General features: G+C 65.6%; 1 protein-coding gene across 2 annotated transcripts in view; it reads right to left on the bottom strand.

The window, feature by feature from the left end:
• SDK1 (sidekick cell adhesion molecule 1) overlaps window positions 1-16,587 on the bottom strand; it is a 465,276-nt gene that overhangs the window by 24,060 nt on the left and 424,629 nt on the right. For both annotated transcript variants that reach the window (XM_055136343.1, XM_055136344.1), the window contains exons 16-22: window positions 16,179-16,319; window positions 13,891-14,072; window positions 6,469-6,584; window positions 5,883-6,075; window positions 5,178-5,276; window positions 2,048-2,239; window positions 658-779 (exon numbers count right to left, since the gene is read on the bottom strand). In XM_055136343.1, coding sequence (XP_054992318.1) covers window positions 658-779; window positions 2,048-2,239; window positions 5,178-5,276; window positions 5,883-6,075; window positions 6,469-6,584; window positions 13,891-14,072; window positions 16,179-16,319 — 1,045 coding nt within the window. The remainder of the gene's footprint in view (window positions 1-657; window positions 780-2,047; window positions 2,240-5,177; window positions 5,277-5,882; window positions 6,076-6,468; window positions 6,585-13,890; window positions 14,073-16,178; window positions 16,320-16,587) is intronic.

Raw genomic sequence — 16,587 nt, 5'->3', positions numbered from 1 at the left:
GCACGTGGCCCAGACACGTGTGGGGCCACGGGCTGCAGGGAGGGCGGCTGCTGGGGTTGACCTGTGAGCACGCGTGAGGAGCACGCCACTGCGGCGGGGAGGGAAGCTGTGCCCACAACCGGGGCGTCAGATGTGCCTGACTGGAGGGGAGGTGACAGCACCCCTGCCCTGGGACTTGTGTCTTCAGACAAGGAGGGGTCCTGCTGGGCCCGTGTCCCCCTGCCCCCGCAGGTGCACGCAGAAGCCCCCTGCCAGCCTGTGGCGCGGGGATGCCGACCATACGGGGTGGGGTCAGAGGCTGAAGGGGGCCCGCCACAGCCCAGGGAGGCCCACACGGCCGGCCGGGCACCAGGCTGGCGAGATCCCCACGCCTGCCCCCAGGCCGCACCCCTCCTGCACCCTGGGCCAGGCCGAGGGCAGAGGGCTGGGGGACGAGCCCTGGGGCAGAGCGGCTCCCCCGGCACCGGCCACTCTCTGCGGCGCCCGCCCCGTGTCCATGTCCTGACCGAGGGGCTCCCCTGTCAGCTCCGCCAGCCGTGCCTGCGCCAAACCCTGCTGGACCTTGAACCGCTGCTCGCCCTGGCTGGCCCGGCTCTGAATCCTGGCGCGTCCCGGAGCCCAGGGCTGTGGCCCGCTCAGCCCCGTGCCCCGGCTCACCTGGCCCTCCACCACCCAGCGGGAGATGGCCGTCTTCCCGTCGTAGCCCGGCCGGAACTGCAGCGTGACCGAGCGGGGGCTGATGTTGGAGATGACCAGGTCAGACGGGGCCCCCGGCAGTTCTGGAAGGAGAGAGACGGGCTGAGACTCTGACCCCGAGGCTGGGAGTCGGGCTCCAGGGGCTGGCATGTGAGGGGAGAGGGCAGGGGGCACGGGGGAGGGGAGGCGTGGCAGGGCTGGGGGAGGGGAGGGGTGGTGGGGCTGGGGGAGAGGAGAGGTGGTGGGGCTGGGGGAGGGGAGGGGTGGCGGGGCTGGGGGAGGGGAGGGGTGGCGGGGCTGGGGGAGGGGAGAGGTGGTGGGGCTGGGGGAGGGGAGAGGTGGCGGGGCTGGGGGAGGGGAGGCGTGGCAGGGCTGGGGGAGGGGAGGGGTGGCGGGGCTGGGGGAGGGGAGAGGTGGTGGGGCTGGGGGAGGGGAGAGGTGGTGGGGCTGGGGGAGGGGAGGCGTGGCAGGGCTGGGGGAGGGGAGAGGTGGCGGGGCTGGGGGAGGGGAGGCGTGGCGGGGCTGGGGGAGGGGAGGGGGCGGTGGGGCTGGGGGAGGGAGAGGTGGTGGTGGCGGGGCTGGGGGAGGGGAGGGGTGGCAGGGCTGGGGGCTGCCTCACAAACAGTCAATGTCAGCAGGACAGGGCAGGGCCTGGGCAGCAGCTTCCAGCTGGTTTCCAAGACAACAGACCCGGCGTGTACTTGGGGTGGGGCTTTGCGTGTGGGGGGACGTATGTGTGGTGTGTGTAATATGTATATGTGAGGGATATGTGTAGTACTGTGGCATATGGACACGTGTGCTGGGTGTGGTGTGCATAGTATCATGGTGCGTGCGTGATATGTGTGGTGTGTGGCATATGGCTTGTGTGTGACGTGACATGTGTGATGTGAGGTGTGTGGTGTGTGGCATGTGTAGCATGTGTGATGTGTGACATGTGTGATATGTGTAATGTGTATGGTGTGTGGTGTGTGAAGATGTGTGCAGTATGTGTGATGTAGGTATGTGGTGTGTGTGGCGTGTGGTCTGTGTGATGTGTGTAGCATGTATGTGGTATGTTCTGGTGTGCCTGTGATCTGTACGTTCCGACCTGTACTCAGGGACAGAGGCTGGGCCCTCCTGAGCGGAGGCTGTGGGGATGGGCCCCACTGCCCGCAGGTGCCCCTTCTCTGAGCCGTGGCCAGCTCACTCCCCAAGGCGGGGCCTGGGGCACAGGGTCTCCGGGGGCGGGCGGGCCCCTGCTCTGTGGGATAAAGGAGGGGCCGCTGCCCCCAGCCCGAGCTTTGCCCCGACCCCCTCCGAGTCGGGTCCCCTGGGCCAGGTGAGGTGGAGAAGGGGTGAGGCGTGCACTGACCTGGGGGCACTCCGGAGGAGATGGTGGACGAGACGGGCAGGCCGGCCCCGGCGGCCGTCAGGGCAGCCACCTCGATGACGTAGGTGGTGAGGGATGCCAGGCCCTGGACCTTGAACTCGCGCGTGGTGTTGCTGAGCGTGCGGGAGAGGCGGGACTGGTTCTGGCCGTAGACCTCCCAGCAGACCCGGTAACCTGCGGGCGCAGGCGCGTGACCGCGCGTCCCACGGCCCGAGACCTCGCCCCACCCCTCGGCTTCCCAGGGAGAGCGACTCTGGTCGTCAGCACGGGGTCAGCCCGGAGGGGACGGGCTGGGGAGGTGCGCTGGGGTGGACATGGGGAAGGGCCGGGGGCGGGAGGGGAGCACGGGCCCAGGTGTGGGGGCTGGCCCCCGGCCCCAGCTCTGAGGACACGGGGGACAGGCAGGCAAGGTTGCCTGGAGAGGAACAGCCTGGGAGGAAGAGAAACTGAGGCAGAGGCGCGGCTGCAGAGCCAGGCCACTGTGCAGGCGCAGGTCAGGCCTTGGCACAGCCCTGCAGCAGACGGGGCCCCTGGGGGCCTCCTGTTCCCCCTGCTCAGGCCCCAACCTGGTCCCCTCCTGGGGCAGCCAGAGGGAGACGGGGACCTGGGCTGGCTGCGTCCCTCCCGGCCCCAGAGGCCCCAAAGGCGAGACCCGTGCGGCGGAGCTGGCCGCAACCCTGGGCTGTGGACGCTGCTCTCTGCCCGTCCTCCCAGTGCCCGCTGCGGCACTGCTGGCCTGAGCCTGTCCCTCCGCCTCGTGCCACGCGGCAGCAGGCGGTCAGCTCTGCGGCCGAGTGCCCGGGGCAGCGTGTGGCCTGGCCAGGACCGGGTGGCGGGAGAGCGGCCGTGGCTGCTTGCCCCTCGCCCCGAGGCCCACCCGGGCAGTGGAGCGGCCCCCAGGGCCCCGCGCTCCGGGCCGCCCGAGGGAGACAAACACCGCAGGAGGTTCCGGAGTATTCTCTCCAATGGCTGTGGATTCCCGCAAGAGCGCAGGGCGGCGACCACGGCTGTGTGTCCGCGTCCCGGCCCTGGCCGTGCCCGAGACCCATGCGGCGGGCACATAGGGCGAGGGCCTCCCTGCGAATCAGGGTGGGCTCTGCTCGCGGGCCACCCCCGCTGCTCCTGGACCGTCTGCACAGCGGCCAGCAGGGCCCTCTCTGGGCTCCCCCTGCTCTCACCGCAGCCTCTGAACAGTCGGGGCAGCGGTGACCCCACACCTACCCCCAGAGAGGCGCCAGGGACAGGTCTGCACTCGCGTGCACAGACACACACAGGCGTACACACACAGTCACAGTCACACACTCACAAGTCACAAACACAGTCACACACAGTCACAGACATACACAGTCACAGACACACACAGTCAAAGACACACACACAGTCACAGACACACAGTCACACACAGTCACAGACACACACTCAGACACACGGTCACAGCACAGACACACATACAGACATACACAGTCACAGCACAGAAACACGGGCAACTCTCCCCCAATACACAAACACATGCACACACTCAGAGCTGCAGTACAGCATGGACACCTGAGAACACACCATACATGCATACACCCACACATGTGCACACACACAAATACTAAGAGTCACAGCACAACACGGACACACGAGCACAGGCCCACACATGGATGCACACATAGTCACAGCACAGCCATGGACACGCAAGCACACACACAGTACGTTCTTATATGAACACACACATGAACACATGCACACACAATCACATCACACAGACACACACAGCGTGGCTCTTCTCTCCACCCAGTGGGGCAGGGTACGGTGGGCTGGGGGAGCCCTGCCAGACCCCCTTGGGCCTCAGGCTCCGCCCATGCAGGGCTGCCTGGGCAGGGCGCTCTGGGGACAGGGCAGGAGGGCGGGATCTGCACCCGAGCCTGACGGCTGCCACGGCCAAGTTCGTAATAAACAAGCCGTGTTGTAAGTACAGGTATCTGCTTAAATAAAACACGAGAATGAGCCCGCCAAGCCCCATTAGCGAGCGCCCCGGCGGCCATAAATCGGAGTATCGGCACCCGCCGCTTAGCTGTGAAATGTGGCTCAGGGCCGCGGTGCCCGGGCGTGTCTGTGAGATTGAGAGCAGGAGGCGGGGGCGTCCTCCTGTCCTCCGGAGTCTGTGGGGTGGTACTGTGCCTCTGAAACCCACCGCGGGGTGGGGGGCGCCCTGCCTGGTGGCTCAGAGCCGGCCCTGACCCGCCACACACGCATTCGTCTCCGAGGACCCCGTGTCCGAGACCACGCCGGGGTGTGAGGGGCCTGGCAAGGGCTCGGGCTCTGGGCGGAACCCGCAGACCGCCCTGGGGCACCGGCTAGCATCCAGCTGGAGGCCCCGCCGGGCTGGGGACACAGGCGCTGCTCCCTTAGCCCCACGAGTAACAGTGGCGGGGCAGGAGCCCTGGGCACTGGGCAGTGCAGGGCGGGGGCCCATGGGGCTGCCCCTCGCTGGCCCTTGCTGGGCGCACCCACCCCCAGCTGCAGTGCCGGGGATGGGCCAGGGTCCGGGCTGAGCACAGGCTGGACATGCTCAAGGCTGGTCACGAGGGCCCGGGTTTGACCCTGGCACTGCCCCAAGGCCCTGGGACACCAACACCCCTGGCCCCCGCGCCAGAGCACCCTGGGGTCTCTGGGCAGCCCTGCCTTGCTCAGGGCCACAGGGGGGTGCCGGCCAGCCCACGGCCAGCTCAGTTCCGTCCCTGCACCCCTAACAGTGATCCCTGGGCACAGCTGGGCGTGGCCCCCAAACTGAGCCGAACAGCAGGGAAGGTTCTGGAAGGCCCCTAGGGGCCCCCAGCTGAGCCCCCTCTGGGAGTGAAGTGGAACAGGTTGTCGTGTCCCCTGGGACCCAGTTCCCCAGGCTGAGGCTGCATCACCCGAGAACGCTGAGGCCAGGAGCTGAGGAGGGGGCACCCGTGGAGACCCCCAGGCGGGCGGGTGCGTGGCCCCCACCCTGCGCGGCCCCCCCACGTGCACCAGCCTCGCCTCCTCCTGGGTGAGGCCTGAGCCGCCGTGAGGGCTGGGGCGCCGGCGTGGGCGGGAGAAGCCCCCGGCAACTCCGGGCGGGGCACAGAGCGGGACCCACCTGTGAGGAGCCCGTTCTTCTCCTGCGGCTCCTGCCAGCTGACCTTCAGGGACGTGTCCAGGATCTCGGTGAAGCTCAGGTGCCCCACGGCTCCGGGCGCTGCGGAGGGCCCGAGGGGTTCTGAGCCCCAGCACAGCCCGTGCTGCGGCCTGATGCCAGGGGCAGGGAGCAGGTCCTGGGGGCACGGACCCCGCAGGAGGGCAGGGTCGGGGCCGCCCTGGGGAGACAGGCGGCAGCTCTCGCCTTGTCTGTCCGTGTGTGACAGAGCAAGGGGACACGGACCCCAGTGCCCACAGCCCGTTTCTTGGGCCCCTCCCAGGGCCCAGGGTTCCAGCTTCTCGGGAAGCCCTGTCACCCCCAGACTCCCGGGAGTTTCCCCAGGAAGGCACCAGTGTCCCGGCCTGCCTGTCTCCCGCCTCCTCTCACCTGGCCCCTGGGTGTCCCCCTGTATCCCCCGCCTGTCCTCCCGGGCTGTCCCTCTGCGTGTCCCCCAGGTGTCCCTCTGCGTGTCCCTCTGAGTGTCCCCCGCCTGTCCTCCCGGGCTGTCCCTCTGCGTGTCCCCCAGGTGTCCCCCAGGTGTCCCTCTGTGTGTCCCTCCTGCGTATCCCTGCACAGGTTTTCTGGGTGAATATGGGGAAATTTACATAGTCCCGAGGCCAGCAGTGACCGCCCCGCCCCGTCCTACTGTGCTGCGTCCTGACTCACTGTCCTCGTGGGTCCGCACCAGCTGCGGGGGGCTGGGGGGCCCGTCCCCAGGGGTGGTGAAGCACAGGGCTGAGGTGAGGTAGGCCGTGAACTTCCTCAGGTGTGTGATGTAGCCGTGGTGCAGGCCGTGGAAGTCGGGTGCAATGGCCACCACAGTCACCGCCTCCGGGACGTCCTCAGGCCAGGCCAGGAGCTGCAGGAGACACGGGGAGAGGAGGACAGGTCTCTGGGCCCTCGGGGGGAGCAACACCGAGAGCACCCGGGAGCTCGTCTGGGTGGCCACGGCACCTCCTGGGTGTTAGGGTAGGGCCAGTGCACTAGTCCACGGACACGAGGTCCCTGCGACAGCGTCTGTCCAGTGGAAGCAGGTGTCCTGGGAGGGGCCTGTCTCTGGGGTGCTCTGGAGCCTGCACTCCCCCCGATGGCCTGCTGTCGCAGGCTGAGGCAGGGCTGAGCGTGACATGCTCCCCAGGGACCAGCCGGGGATGCTGGGGGGGGGGCCCAACCCGGCCGGCTCAGGGGGAGATGCCGCCTGACTGGCACCCAGAGGGCCCCCGCCGGCGCCTTGGGGTGGGTTGGGCGGTACCTTGTAGCCCTGGTTGATGCCGTTGATGAACTGCTGGGGCGGAGGCGTCCACAGGAAGCGGATGGCGGTGGAGTTCACGGCCTCGGCCTGCACGTTCTGCGGGGGTGCCGTGGGCACTGCCAGGCACGGGGTGGGGAGAGGGAGAGTGCGGTGAGGGGGGCGCCCCCCATGATGGGGCCAGCAGGGGGAGCGAGAGCCCGCCAGGCCCATACACTGAGCCACACTGCCCTCAGCCAGGCCAGCCTCCCTGGGCAGCAGCTGCTGGGGCTGCCGAGGGGATCCTGTGGCCCCTCTTTCAGGGCCGGGAGGCTGCTGAACCCCATGTCTGGGGGGGGAGTGCCATCTGGGGGTGCGCGGGAGAGGGACCCGCAAACTGCTCTCGGCAGGAGACACGCGGCTCGGCCGGCCCCCCGCGGGCTCCTGCTCTGGAGACGCCCCAGGGAACAGCCAGATCACTGCCAAAGAGGCCCGATGCATGTGGGAGAGAAACCTTTGAAAGCCTAAACAACTATGAAGCCATAAAACAAGGAGGAGCAGGACGGGGTAGGGCTCCCCTCGGGCAGAACTGGGAGAGAGCAAGGGAGGGAGGGCTACAGGGAGGGAGAGGGATGGGAGAGAGGAGGAGGGAGGGGGAGGGAGGGCAGGCAGCGAAAGCAAGTGTGGCTGGACCGGGGCTCAGGGGGAAGGACAGGCCCCACGGGGACAGACACAGCCCTCAGCAGCCAGTCTCAGGGACTGCGGGGCCGAAAGGCAATGGGAGTGCCAAGGCGAAGGTAGCCAACAGAAAAATCGGTTATTGGGGCTGGAACGATAGCACAGCGGGGAGGGCGTTTGCCTTGCATGTGGCCAACCCGGGTTCAATCCCCAGCATCCCATAGGGTCCCCCGAGCACCGCCAGGAGTAATTCCTGAGTGCAGAGCCAGGAGTAACCCCTGAGCATCGCCGGGTGTGACCCAAAAAGAAAGAAAGAAAAAAAAGAAATTGATTGCTCTAGAATTCTATAACCTATGAAAACACCTTCTATGTAAGAAGATAAAGGTATTTTCCAGAAGGACGAAGCCCCACGGACTCATCCCTCGTGGAGCTGTGCCTCGAGGGCCTTTCCTGGCACCCGGACCGGAGGCCTGCACGGGCCTCTGGGAACGGGTGCAGGGAGCAAACCCTAATGTCTTTTCTTCTTCCTTGGACTCACGCTCAGAGAAAATTGGCTAATCATTAAAATAGCAAATTATAGTGGGCTTCTCATAGGGAGAAACAGCCCCAGCGGCTGTGAGAGCCGGAGAAATGGGGGTACGAGACCCCCTGGCTTCCCACTGTACCCCACGTGGGCTCAAGATTAGTTGGAATCCATCCGTGATGCAAATTTTAAACTCCACAGAACACACTAGACAAATCTGAGGAAGCGATAAAAAATAATAAGACACGAGTGAGGAAAATCATGTAATTATATAAGCACCTAATTAATCCAAAAAGCTGGAGGACAAAAGGGAAAGGAAGACAAAAATCGTCTCCAGGAAACAACTGCAAGGCAATTAGCAGGATGGTAGATTTATCCCATCCCATCGGTAACTGCAGTGAGCGAAAAGTCTAGAGCTTGTGACCCGGAGCAAGCCATCAGTGGGGAGAGCGCAAAACCCATGCCGCCTCGATCTGAAAACAAAGAGGAGAAAGACTGAGAAGAAGCAAGTGGAGCAAAGCCTCGAGGGCACTATCACCGCTGAGACGGGCGTGGGGTAGCGGGGACCAGGACTCCTGAAGACAAGGGGATCGCAAATGTGCATTTGTTCCAGGGCGCCGAGCTCAGGAGGCAGAGCAGGTCTATTTCAGAGCAGCCCTCGTTACCCACATCTGCAAAATCAGCCAATTCCAGGGGATCGGCAAGAAGATGCAAGCGCCGAATGTGGTCGGGCCTCGTCCTGCTCAGTATTTATTCCCGGGCGCCTGACCCTCGCAGCGCAGGCGTGCACCGAACTCAAGCAGGACGACATGCGTCCTGTGTGCTAAACAAGCTTAGAGAACTGAGATGACCAGAGGCATCTCTTAGGGAACTGCCAGCATTAAACCGGGCACGTACAGCAGAAGGAAGTGTGGACTTCAGAGTGAGAGGGTGCCAAGGAGCCCAGAGACAGTCAGATACAAATGAGAACGCATACATAATTCAAACAGAAATGAAAGCAGCACATCCAGAATCGGGATGGGACCGCTGGAGACAGATCTCCAGCGTGGAAATGTTTACTTTAGAACCTAAATTCCTACGGGCTTACGAGTAAATCAACCCGGAAAACAAGAGGTGGAGGAAACAAGGAAAAGAAAAAGAAAGCAAAAATAATAAGTCGAACTAAGCCAAAGGCTGGTTCTCTCATAAGATCAATAGACTGAGAGCCAGATTACCAAAGATAAGAAGAGTCACGCGTCACCACCACCGTCAACAGTGCTGGGAAATAGCTACACAGCCAGGCCTGGCCGGAGAGGGAGATGCAGTGGACACAGCGGCCCTTCCACGGAGCAGCCTTCTGAGACGGACTCAAGACTCACAGAAAAGTGTGGCACTGCGGCTGTGAGATATTTGGACAGCCCCACCCACAGGCTTCAGTGACCCTCGCAGGCGCTTCGAGGGAAGGAAGGCGATTCTGGCCCTTCCCCATCTGATTCTGGCGTCACCAAGGTGTCACCGCCTCGGGCCAGTCCCACCAGGCTCTCAGTGACAGTCCCCATACCGAGTTATTATTTATCCTGGAAAATGGGCCTTATCTAATAAAGGCAAGGTGAATTCAACGCCCAAGTATCAAATGAGAGAATTTACGATAGCAACAGAATGAAGAAAAAATTAATATTAATAGATCATCTAGTAGATTTAGATCTAGGAAGCACTGAATGATATTCAATATCCAGCCAGCATGGCACAAGGAAAAACCCTCAACAGTGTTAAAAAAAAATGGGCCTTAAATAACCTTGAGAGAGGCCACTGTACCCACAATGAACATTGCATTTTATCATTTTTTTATTATTTTATTTTATATCTTTTGCTTTTTGGGTCACACACAGGGATGCATAGGGATTACTCCTGGCTCTGCACTCAGGAATTACTCCTGGCGGTGCTCAGGGGACCATATGGGATGCTGGGAATCGAACCCGGGTTGGCCTCGTGCAAGGCAAACGCCCTCCCTGCTGTGCTATCGCTCCAGCCCCGAACGTTGTATTTTAGATAAAAGACCGAACATTCTCATCCGAAGATCCGGAACAGAGCAAAGATGTCTCACCACCCCATCCTGGCAATGCAAACTAGTGCAGCAACGCAAGAAAGGAAGGCAGAGAGGTTGAAAAGCAACAAAACCACCCAGAACAGAAACCTTTCCCTCCTCACCCCAGGACGGCCCCTGGGGACGGGCCTGCAAAATAAAAGCCCTCGACCTCAGGACACGAGACGAAAACACAAAAGGCAGTTGTGCTTCTAATCACACTGAGTTGATCTGAAACCCACGTCCACAGCCTCTAAAGGGCACCGGCAGGGGGCTCCGGGCGGGTCCTCCCGCAGGCCGCTCACAGGGCGTGTCCTTAGAAGCGCAGGTGCCGACTGTGACGTGGAAAAGCAACGGGCCGGGCCAGCCGGGATGCTGGGAAGGAGGACAGGGTGGACGCGTGGGCTCGGGGCTCGGGAGCCACAAGGGGGAGACGAGGCCAAGGCCGAGCGGGCGGGAAGCTACGAGCAAGGATGGACGTCCGGCTACGGACCAAGGATGGACCTGGGGGAGGCGGACGTCCCCTCCGCGCCCTGCGCTGCGTCCCCACTCACACAGCCCCGACACAAGTCACAGCTCAGACAGAACCCGGCACCTGACGTGGCCGGCGCCCCATGCCCGCCTGCCTCTGGGAGATGCCCGCACGGTGCCCAGTTCTGGCTGAGGCCCCTGCTGGTCCCTGGGGGGTGCCCGCTCTCCTGTGGCACCACAGGCGCAGGCGCCTCGAGCCACCACCACGGTGCAGCCCTGGCAGTCTCGGGGGCCCGAGGGGCAGCGGCCCAGGCCAGGGGGCTGCAGGGACACGGGGCATGTGCCACACACTGGACACAGGCTCTAGGAGCACCCCCGGGCTGGCACGGGTGCCCAGGTGGTCGCCTCCTCTGGGGAAGGCAGCCCTGTGGGGCCCACAGATGAACGAGGGGTGCACCCAGGAAACGGGGTCCCTGCTCTCTCTCCAGAACTTTGGACAAAGCCCCTCGGCCGCAGCTGCCACACCCGCGTCTGGGTGGCCTCGGCCCCCACCTCTCCGCGCCGGGCCGCTCTGCTCCAAGCAGCTCTGCCATGGGTTCAAGTGGAGCGCTTGGCTTCCCCTGTGAGGGGGGACGCTGATGCCCACAGTTCTTTATTTTGGGGGGTGGGGAGCCCAGACATGCTCAGGGCTTGCTCCTGGCTCTGTGCTCAGGGCTCTCGGGATGGGCTCGGGGATCACAGGGTCTCAGGGGTCAGCCACGTGCAAGGCAAGTGCCTCAAGAGGTCAAGCGCGTGTCCGGCTCGCTGGAGGCCCCGGGTTCCCCTGGCAGGCCGGGCCTCCCGCCCAGCCTCAGCCTGCCCTGGGACTTCCAGGGCGGGGCTGCGTCCTCTCATCCCTCCCCCCTCCCGGCTCGTGAAGCACCGTCACTCAGATCGGATCCTTGAAGGAATTTAGAAATGAATCATTATTCTAGAGATGAAGAATATGTTTTAAAATAACAAATTCCACTATTAAATCAACCACACCAAATAATTCACTCTGAAATATTTTGGATCCTACATTATAAAACCAACCTTTGTATGCCACATGTTTCTCAGAATGTCACTTGAGTCAAGTAAAACGAATGTCAGTATCGCCTGCCACACGCCTCTCTTTGGAGGACTTTTGGACCAGAGTTTTTTACAGATATTTTTAAGGACACGAACAGCCAAGGCTCGAGACACTGATTCCGGCAACCGGGCGGACAGGGAACTTTGTGCCGTGGACACTGAGAAAAGTGAACACTGACCAAAGTGGTTCCTGTCAGCATCCTGGCACAATTCGCTGTTTCTGGGTCACACGTGGCGGGGTCCAGGGCCTCCTCCTGGCCCTGCACTCAGGGGTCATTTCTGTCGGTGCTTGGGGGCCCCTACGGGGTGCACGGAAGGCGAGCGCTGTACCATCCCTCCACCCCGCCTGGGCCCGGCCTGCTGCTGGTGGTGTCCAGTGCCAAGTGCTCAGGCCCCCGGGTGCCCCGTGACGGTGAGTGGGTGGGCCTGCAGGCACCGCTGAGAGGGCGCGCACCGCGGGGGCAGGGCTGAGTGCAAAGCTGAGGTGCAGGGGGTGCCCAGTTTCCCTCCCAGCTCCTGAGGAAGTGACGTCAGAGATGCAGGACCTGGGCACCTGCCCGCTTCCACTCACGACTCACGGTGAGCACGTCTGCCGTATGGAGCACGTGGCACCCCGAGGCACCCCATGTGCACCCTGTGGCAGTGCATGCCTCTCTCCCCACAGCCCAGGAGTGGGGAAGGAGAAATGGGGCCTTTCTGGTGCCCACGTCGAACCCACAGCTTCTCCACAGTGCAGGGCGCGTCCACGCCGCAGCTGGTGCCCGTGTCAGCGCGCTCGGTGGGGACTGCCCCCGGGAGGCCGAGGGCAGGGAGCGCCTGCACCCCGCACGGCCGCCCGATCCCGTCCCCGAGCGCCAGGGGCCTGCAGGCGACTCTGGCTGGCGCCAACGGGGGCGTGTGAACGCGAGGGGCAGCCCCGCCCGCGGGGCCACAGAAGTGTCCGCTACCTGGAAACACTGCCCTGAAAACGCTTTATCCGCGCCCCGACCCAACTGCACATGATCACGGGGGCCATCACGGCCGCATCTGCCAAGGGAGGGAAGGCCGGTTCCCGCGCCCGCGATGAGCCGTGGGGTGGAGGCGTCTGTGTTCCGGCTGTCGGCAGGAGGTTCTCTCCGCAGGCTGAGGACCTGGGCGGACGCGGGCCTGTGCCTGACGCCCAGGGGCTGCGGTCTCGTGAGCGACAAGCCAGGGCCGGCCAGCTCGAGGGTCAGAGCCGAGACGGCTCCGCAAGCAACACCAAGTCCTCACCCAGGAATCCGGGCTCCTTCGGCCGGGAGGTCTCACCCGCACCCAGTGGCTGAGTTTCCCGCGTTCCCCACGGGTGCCCTACAACCGTGCTGCCCGCTCCGTCCTGGCCCACGGCACGCAGCCCGGCGCCTTCACACCCCACAGCACCGGCAGAACCCTTCTCTACCCGACGGAACCATCGCAACCAGCTCAGGCTCAGAGTTCGCACCTGCCCTGTTTCAGCCACACGGCTCCGCCAGGCCCCACGTCACGCTGAGGCCGGGGCGTGATGGCGAGACAGCCCTGGAGGGGCCCCATAGCCTCGCCTCGTCCCTAAGGATACAGAGTCTCTGGGGATACTGAGTCTCTGGGGGGCCCCTGAGTCTCTGGGGGGCCCCGAGTCTTTGGGGGACACCGAGTCTCTGGGGCAGGTACTGAGTTTCTGGAGCGGGCCCGGCGTGTGGCTGCCGTCCCCCTGGGTCCCTGCCTCTGCACTTCCCTCTGCTCCGCCCTTCCCCGCAGCCGTGTGGCCCAGCCCCCGCTGTTGCTCTGCCACGCCTCAGCACGTGGCCAGCTGCTCCCTGGCGGGGCACGGAGCCCGCGTGAGGGGCTGGGGTCCGGGTGACCCCCGTGCCCCTGAGCTGGGGAGTGCTTTGCTCCCTTTGCTTTTCCATCTCGGGAGCGTGGGGGGTGGCACGGGCCACTTCGGCGGTGCTCAGGACTCACTCCAGCGGTGCTCGGACTCGCTTCACTCATGTGCCAGGGCCTGAGCGGGTTGGCGCCCTCTCGGTCTGTCTGCTCTCGAGCAGCGCCGTCGGAACCTCCCGGGCCCGGAACCTGGGCCCCGTTTCTCACCCGGGGCCCCTGCGAGGCTGGGAACCTCATTCCAGCAACAAGGGTCCCGCTCTGAGCAACTGCAGACTGGACCTCGCGCCCGTCCCCTGGCGATGACCCTGCTCCTGTCCCTGCTCTGTCCAGCCCACCCCCGCCCGGTCCCGCAGAGACGCAGCCCTGCCGACCCCCATAGACACAGGCAGAGAGCAGCACCTCCTCGCCCCTGCGCGACCCTCTGCGCCTGCGCCCGCCTCCGCGCGCCCCTTCAGCCCTGCAGGAATGTTCTCTGCAGGAAACGTGCCTGCGCCCTGGGTGGAGGTGCTGGCCCCTCAGGCACCTCACGGGGGACGTCTGCTCAGAACAGCCCATCCTGCAGTGCTCGCCCTGCAGTGCTCACCCATCCCGCCGCCCACAGTGCTCATCCTGCAGTGCTCACCCTGCAGTGCTCACCCTACACTGCTCACACTCCCCCCTGAGTGCTCGCCAGTCCTGCCGCCCCTGCAGTGTCACCCCGCCCCACCCCGCAGTGCTCGCTCACCTCCCTGCAGCGTGTACTCGGTGACGGGCCTGCTGAAGACGCCCAGGCCGGCCCCGTTGTAGGCCGCCACCTGGATCTCGTACTGCGTCCAGACGATGAGCTCGGCCAGCAGGCAGTAGCCAACGTCGGCGCTGCTGATGTTGCGCTGCTGGTGCTCCCCGGGCAGGCCGGCCAGGCGGTACCTGCGGGCAGGAGGGTCCGGCCCACTCAGCCCGGAGGAGGAGGGCACCTGGACGCCTGCGAGGACGGGCGGGGGCTGAGGGTCCCGCTACCCCGCCCGTGCCTCTCGTGTCTGCCCTCTCGGGATCGCGGGCCTCGTGGGGACACGCGGGGCAGGGCGGGCTCAGGGATGGTCCCGAGGTGTCCGGTGCCCCTGGGCCCTGGGCCCCGCGCCACGCGCTGCCCTGCTGAAGGCGGAGACCTGAGCGTGACGCGTGGACACGACAGGGGCCGCCCGGGTGTCGGGACCCCGAGTGAAGGGCTCCCCACAGCGCCCGCGGCCGGAGCGAGGGCCCGAGGAGAGCGTGGCGTGGGCGTGGGCATGCGGGGCGGGAGGGGCCGGCGGTGGGGACCGGCCCAGGACGGGGGCCCAGCCTGCCGGGAGGGAAGCCGGTTTCCAGGGAGGGGCCCCCAAGGGGACTTGACAGAGGGAGATGGGGGGCCGGCAGAGGCCCGTCCGGAGACACAGCGCCACCCGGGCAGGGAGGGGCGGGCACGGCAGGACGCCCAGCGCCCACCCAGGACAGCTTCTCTGAGCACAGACTGCGTCTCCCCCGCAGCTGGGCGGCCTCACGAGGAGTGGGTCCGGCCCGCGGAGGGGCAAGACGGGGCGAGGCTGGGGGCCGTGGGGACCCCACAGGGAGCACTGAGGCGTGGGCTGTCGCCCTGCGGCCGCGTTGCCTGGGAGACGCTCTGCCAGCGCCGCGGGGACCTTTCCACACGGGAACAGTCAGGGTGTCCTAAAGGGCGGGCCTGCTGCAGAGGCTGATGGCCGCGACCCGGGGGTGCTCCGGGACCCCTCCCTCTCGCACAGCCCGAGGGCCCGTGAGCCCTGAGGACACCGCTCCCCTGCCGGACGCCAGCTCGGGTGAAGCAGACCCATGTGGCACAGCGAGCACCCCACTGGGGCTGGGCGGTGCCCTCCAAACACGGAACCCTCGCCCCTACCCTCCCCCTCCCCTTCCTTTCCTCCCCTCCCTCCCCTTCCTTCCCTCCCCTCCCCTCTCCTCCCCTCCCCTTCCTTCCCTGCCCTCCCCCACCCCCGCCTTGTGGAAAGCCTTTCTAGAGTCCTAACCCCGCAGGAGGGGACAGCGCGGTTGTGCCACCACGTCAGAGGTCTGGCTGTGAAGCCGCTGCCCCAGCCACTTCTGTGGCTGCTCTGAGTCCATCCCTTGGCAGGTCCGGCTGCTGGAACCTCAGGGAGCACTGCACGGGCCGAGCATGGGAGCACTGGGCGCCTGTGAGCTCACGGGCAAGCAGGGACTGAGCAAGCGTTACCAAAGGCGGCTGGCCCCAGGCTTCCAGGCACCGTCAGGGGGGCGCTGCCCACCCTCCCTGGGGCCCAGCACGAGCGAGAAGGGGGCCGTCGGGGAGGGCAGGCGGCCCTCAGGGAGCACCTGTGACCAGGCCTGGGGGGACCTGGTGTGTCTGGGGGTGGCCCCAGGGGGCCAGAGGAGGAGGAGGGGACAGATGCCCCTGGCACCACACACGGGGTGGCAGGCTGCGTGGGGACGGGTGAGTCCCAGGCGTGCGCAGGGCCCGTGGCTGCAGAGCCTTTCCTCAGGCTCCTGCTTCTCTGCAGCCCCCGAGGCCCCAGCCAGACTCTGCCTCTCTCTGTCCTTCTCCCGGTGACCCCGGCTGCCCCTGTAGGCCGGCCCGAACCCTCCTGGACAACAGGAACCGTGAGAGGGAGCGGGGGAAGCAGCGTCTTTACAAGCCCCTTGGCTCGAGGGACGGGCTGGCGTGGAGACCCCCGAGCCCGTGCTTAGCGACGTCACCAGAACGGGAAAGCGGTGGCCACCGGGGTGGCCTGCGGCAGGCAGCACGGGAGGAGTGCGGGGAGGGTGCGGCCCCCACCACAGCCCCCAGAGTGTGGCCCCTGAGCGAGTTCAGGGCCCCTGTCACCTCACGCCCACCTGAGGACATAGCCCCCCAGCACCCACCTGAGGGTGTAGCCCACCTGGGGGTGTTGCCCCCGCCCGACCCACCCGGGGGTATAGCCCTGCCTGACCCACCCAGGGGTGTAGCCCCGCCCGACCCACCTGGGGGTGTAGCCCCGCCCGGCCCACCTGAGGACGTAGCCCCGCAGCAGCCCGTTGTGTGCCGTGTCGGGGGGCGGCTGCCACTGCACCATGATGGACTGGTTGGTCCTCCCGCTGGCCACGATGTTCTTCGGGGGGGCGCTGGGGGGTTCCTCGGGCAGCATCAGCCTAGAGTCGGGGCACGGGCAATGGCACTGTACCCCCCCACTCCCTGCGGGGAGACCCCCAAGTACCCCGCCCGGCCCCTGCCGGCGGTTCACTCCATCCTGCCTGCGCCCTGAGCCCCTGGGAACGCGCTTCAGACGGGTGTGGTGGGTGGGCAGCCAGGGGGCGCAGGAGACCAGGGGCCCACAAGGGGCGACAGATGGCCCACCCCAGTGCCGCCCTCTGCCCGGGATGCAGGTCCCACATCCAGGGGCTGTGGACAGGGCCTGCC

The sequence above is a fragment of the Sorex araneus genome, chromosome 4, assembly GCF_027595985.1.
Source record: "Sorex araneus isolate mSorAra2 chromosome 4, mSorAra2.pri, whole genome shotgun sequence".
Lineage (NCBI taxonomy): Eukaryota > Metazoa > Chordata > Mammalia > Eulipotyphla > Soricidae > Sorex > Sorex araneus.
The sequence above is the reverse complement of the archived record's forward strand: the minus strand, read 5'-3'. Positions and strand labels throughout refer to the sequence as shown.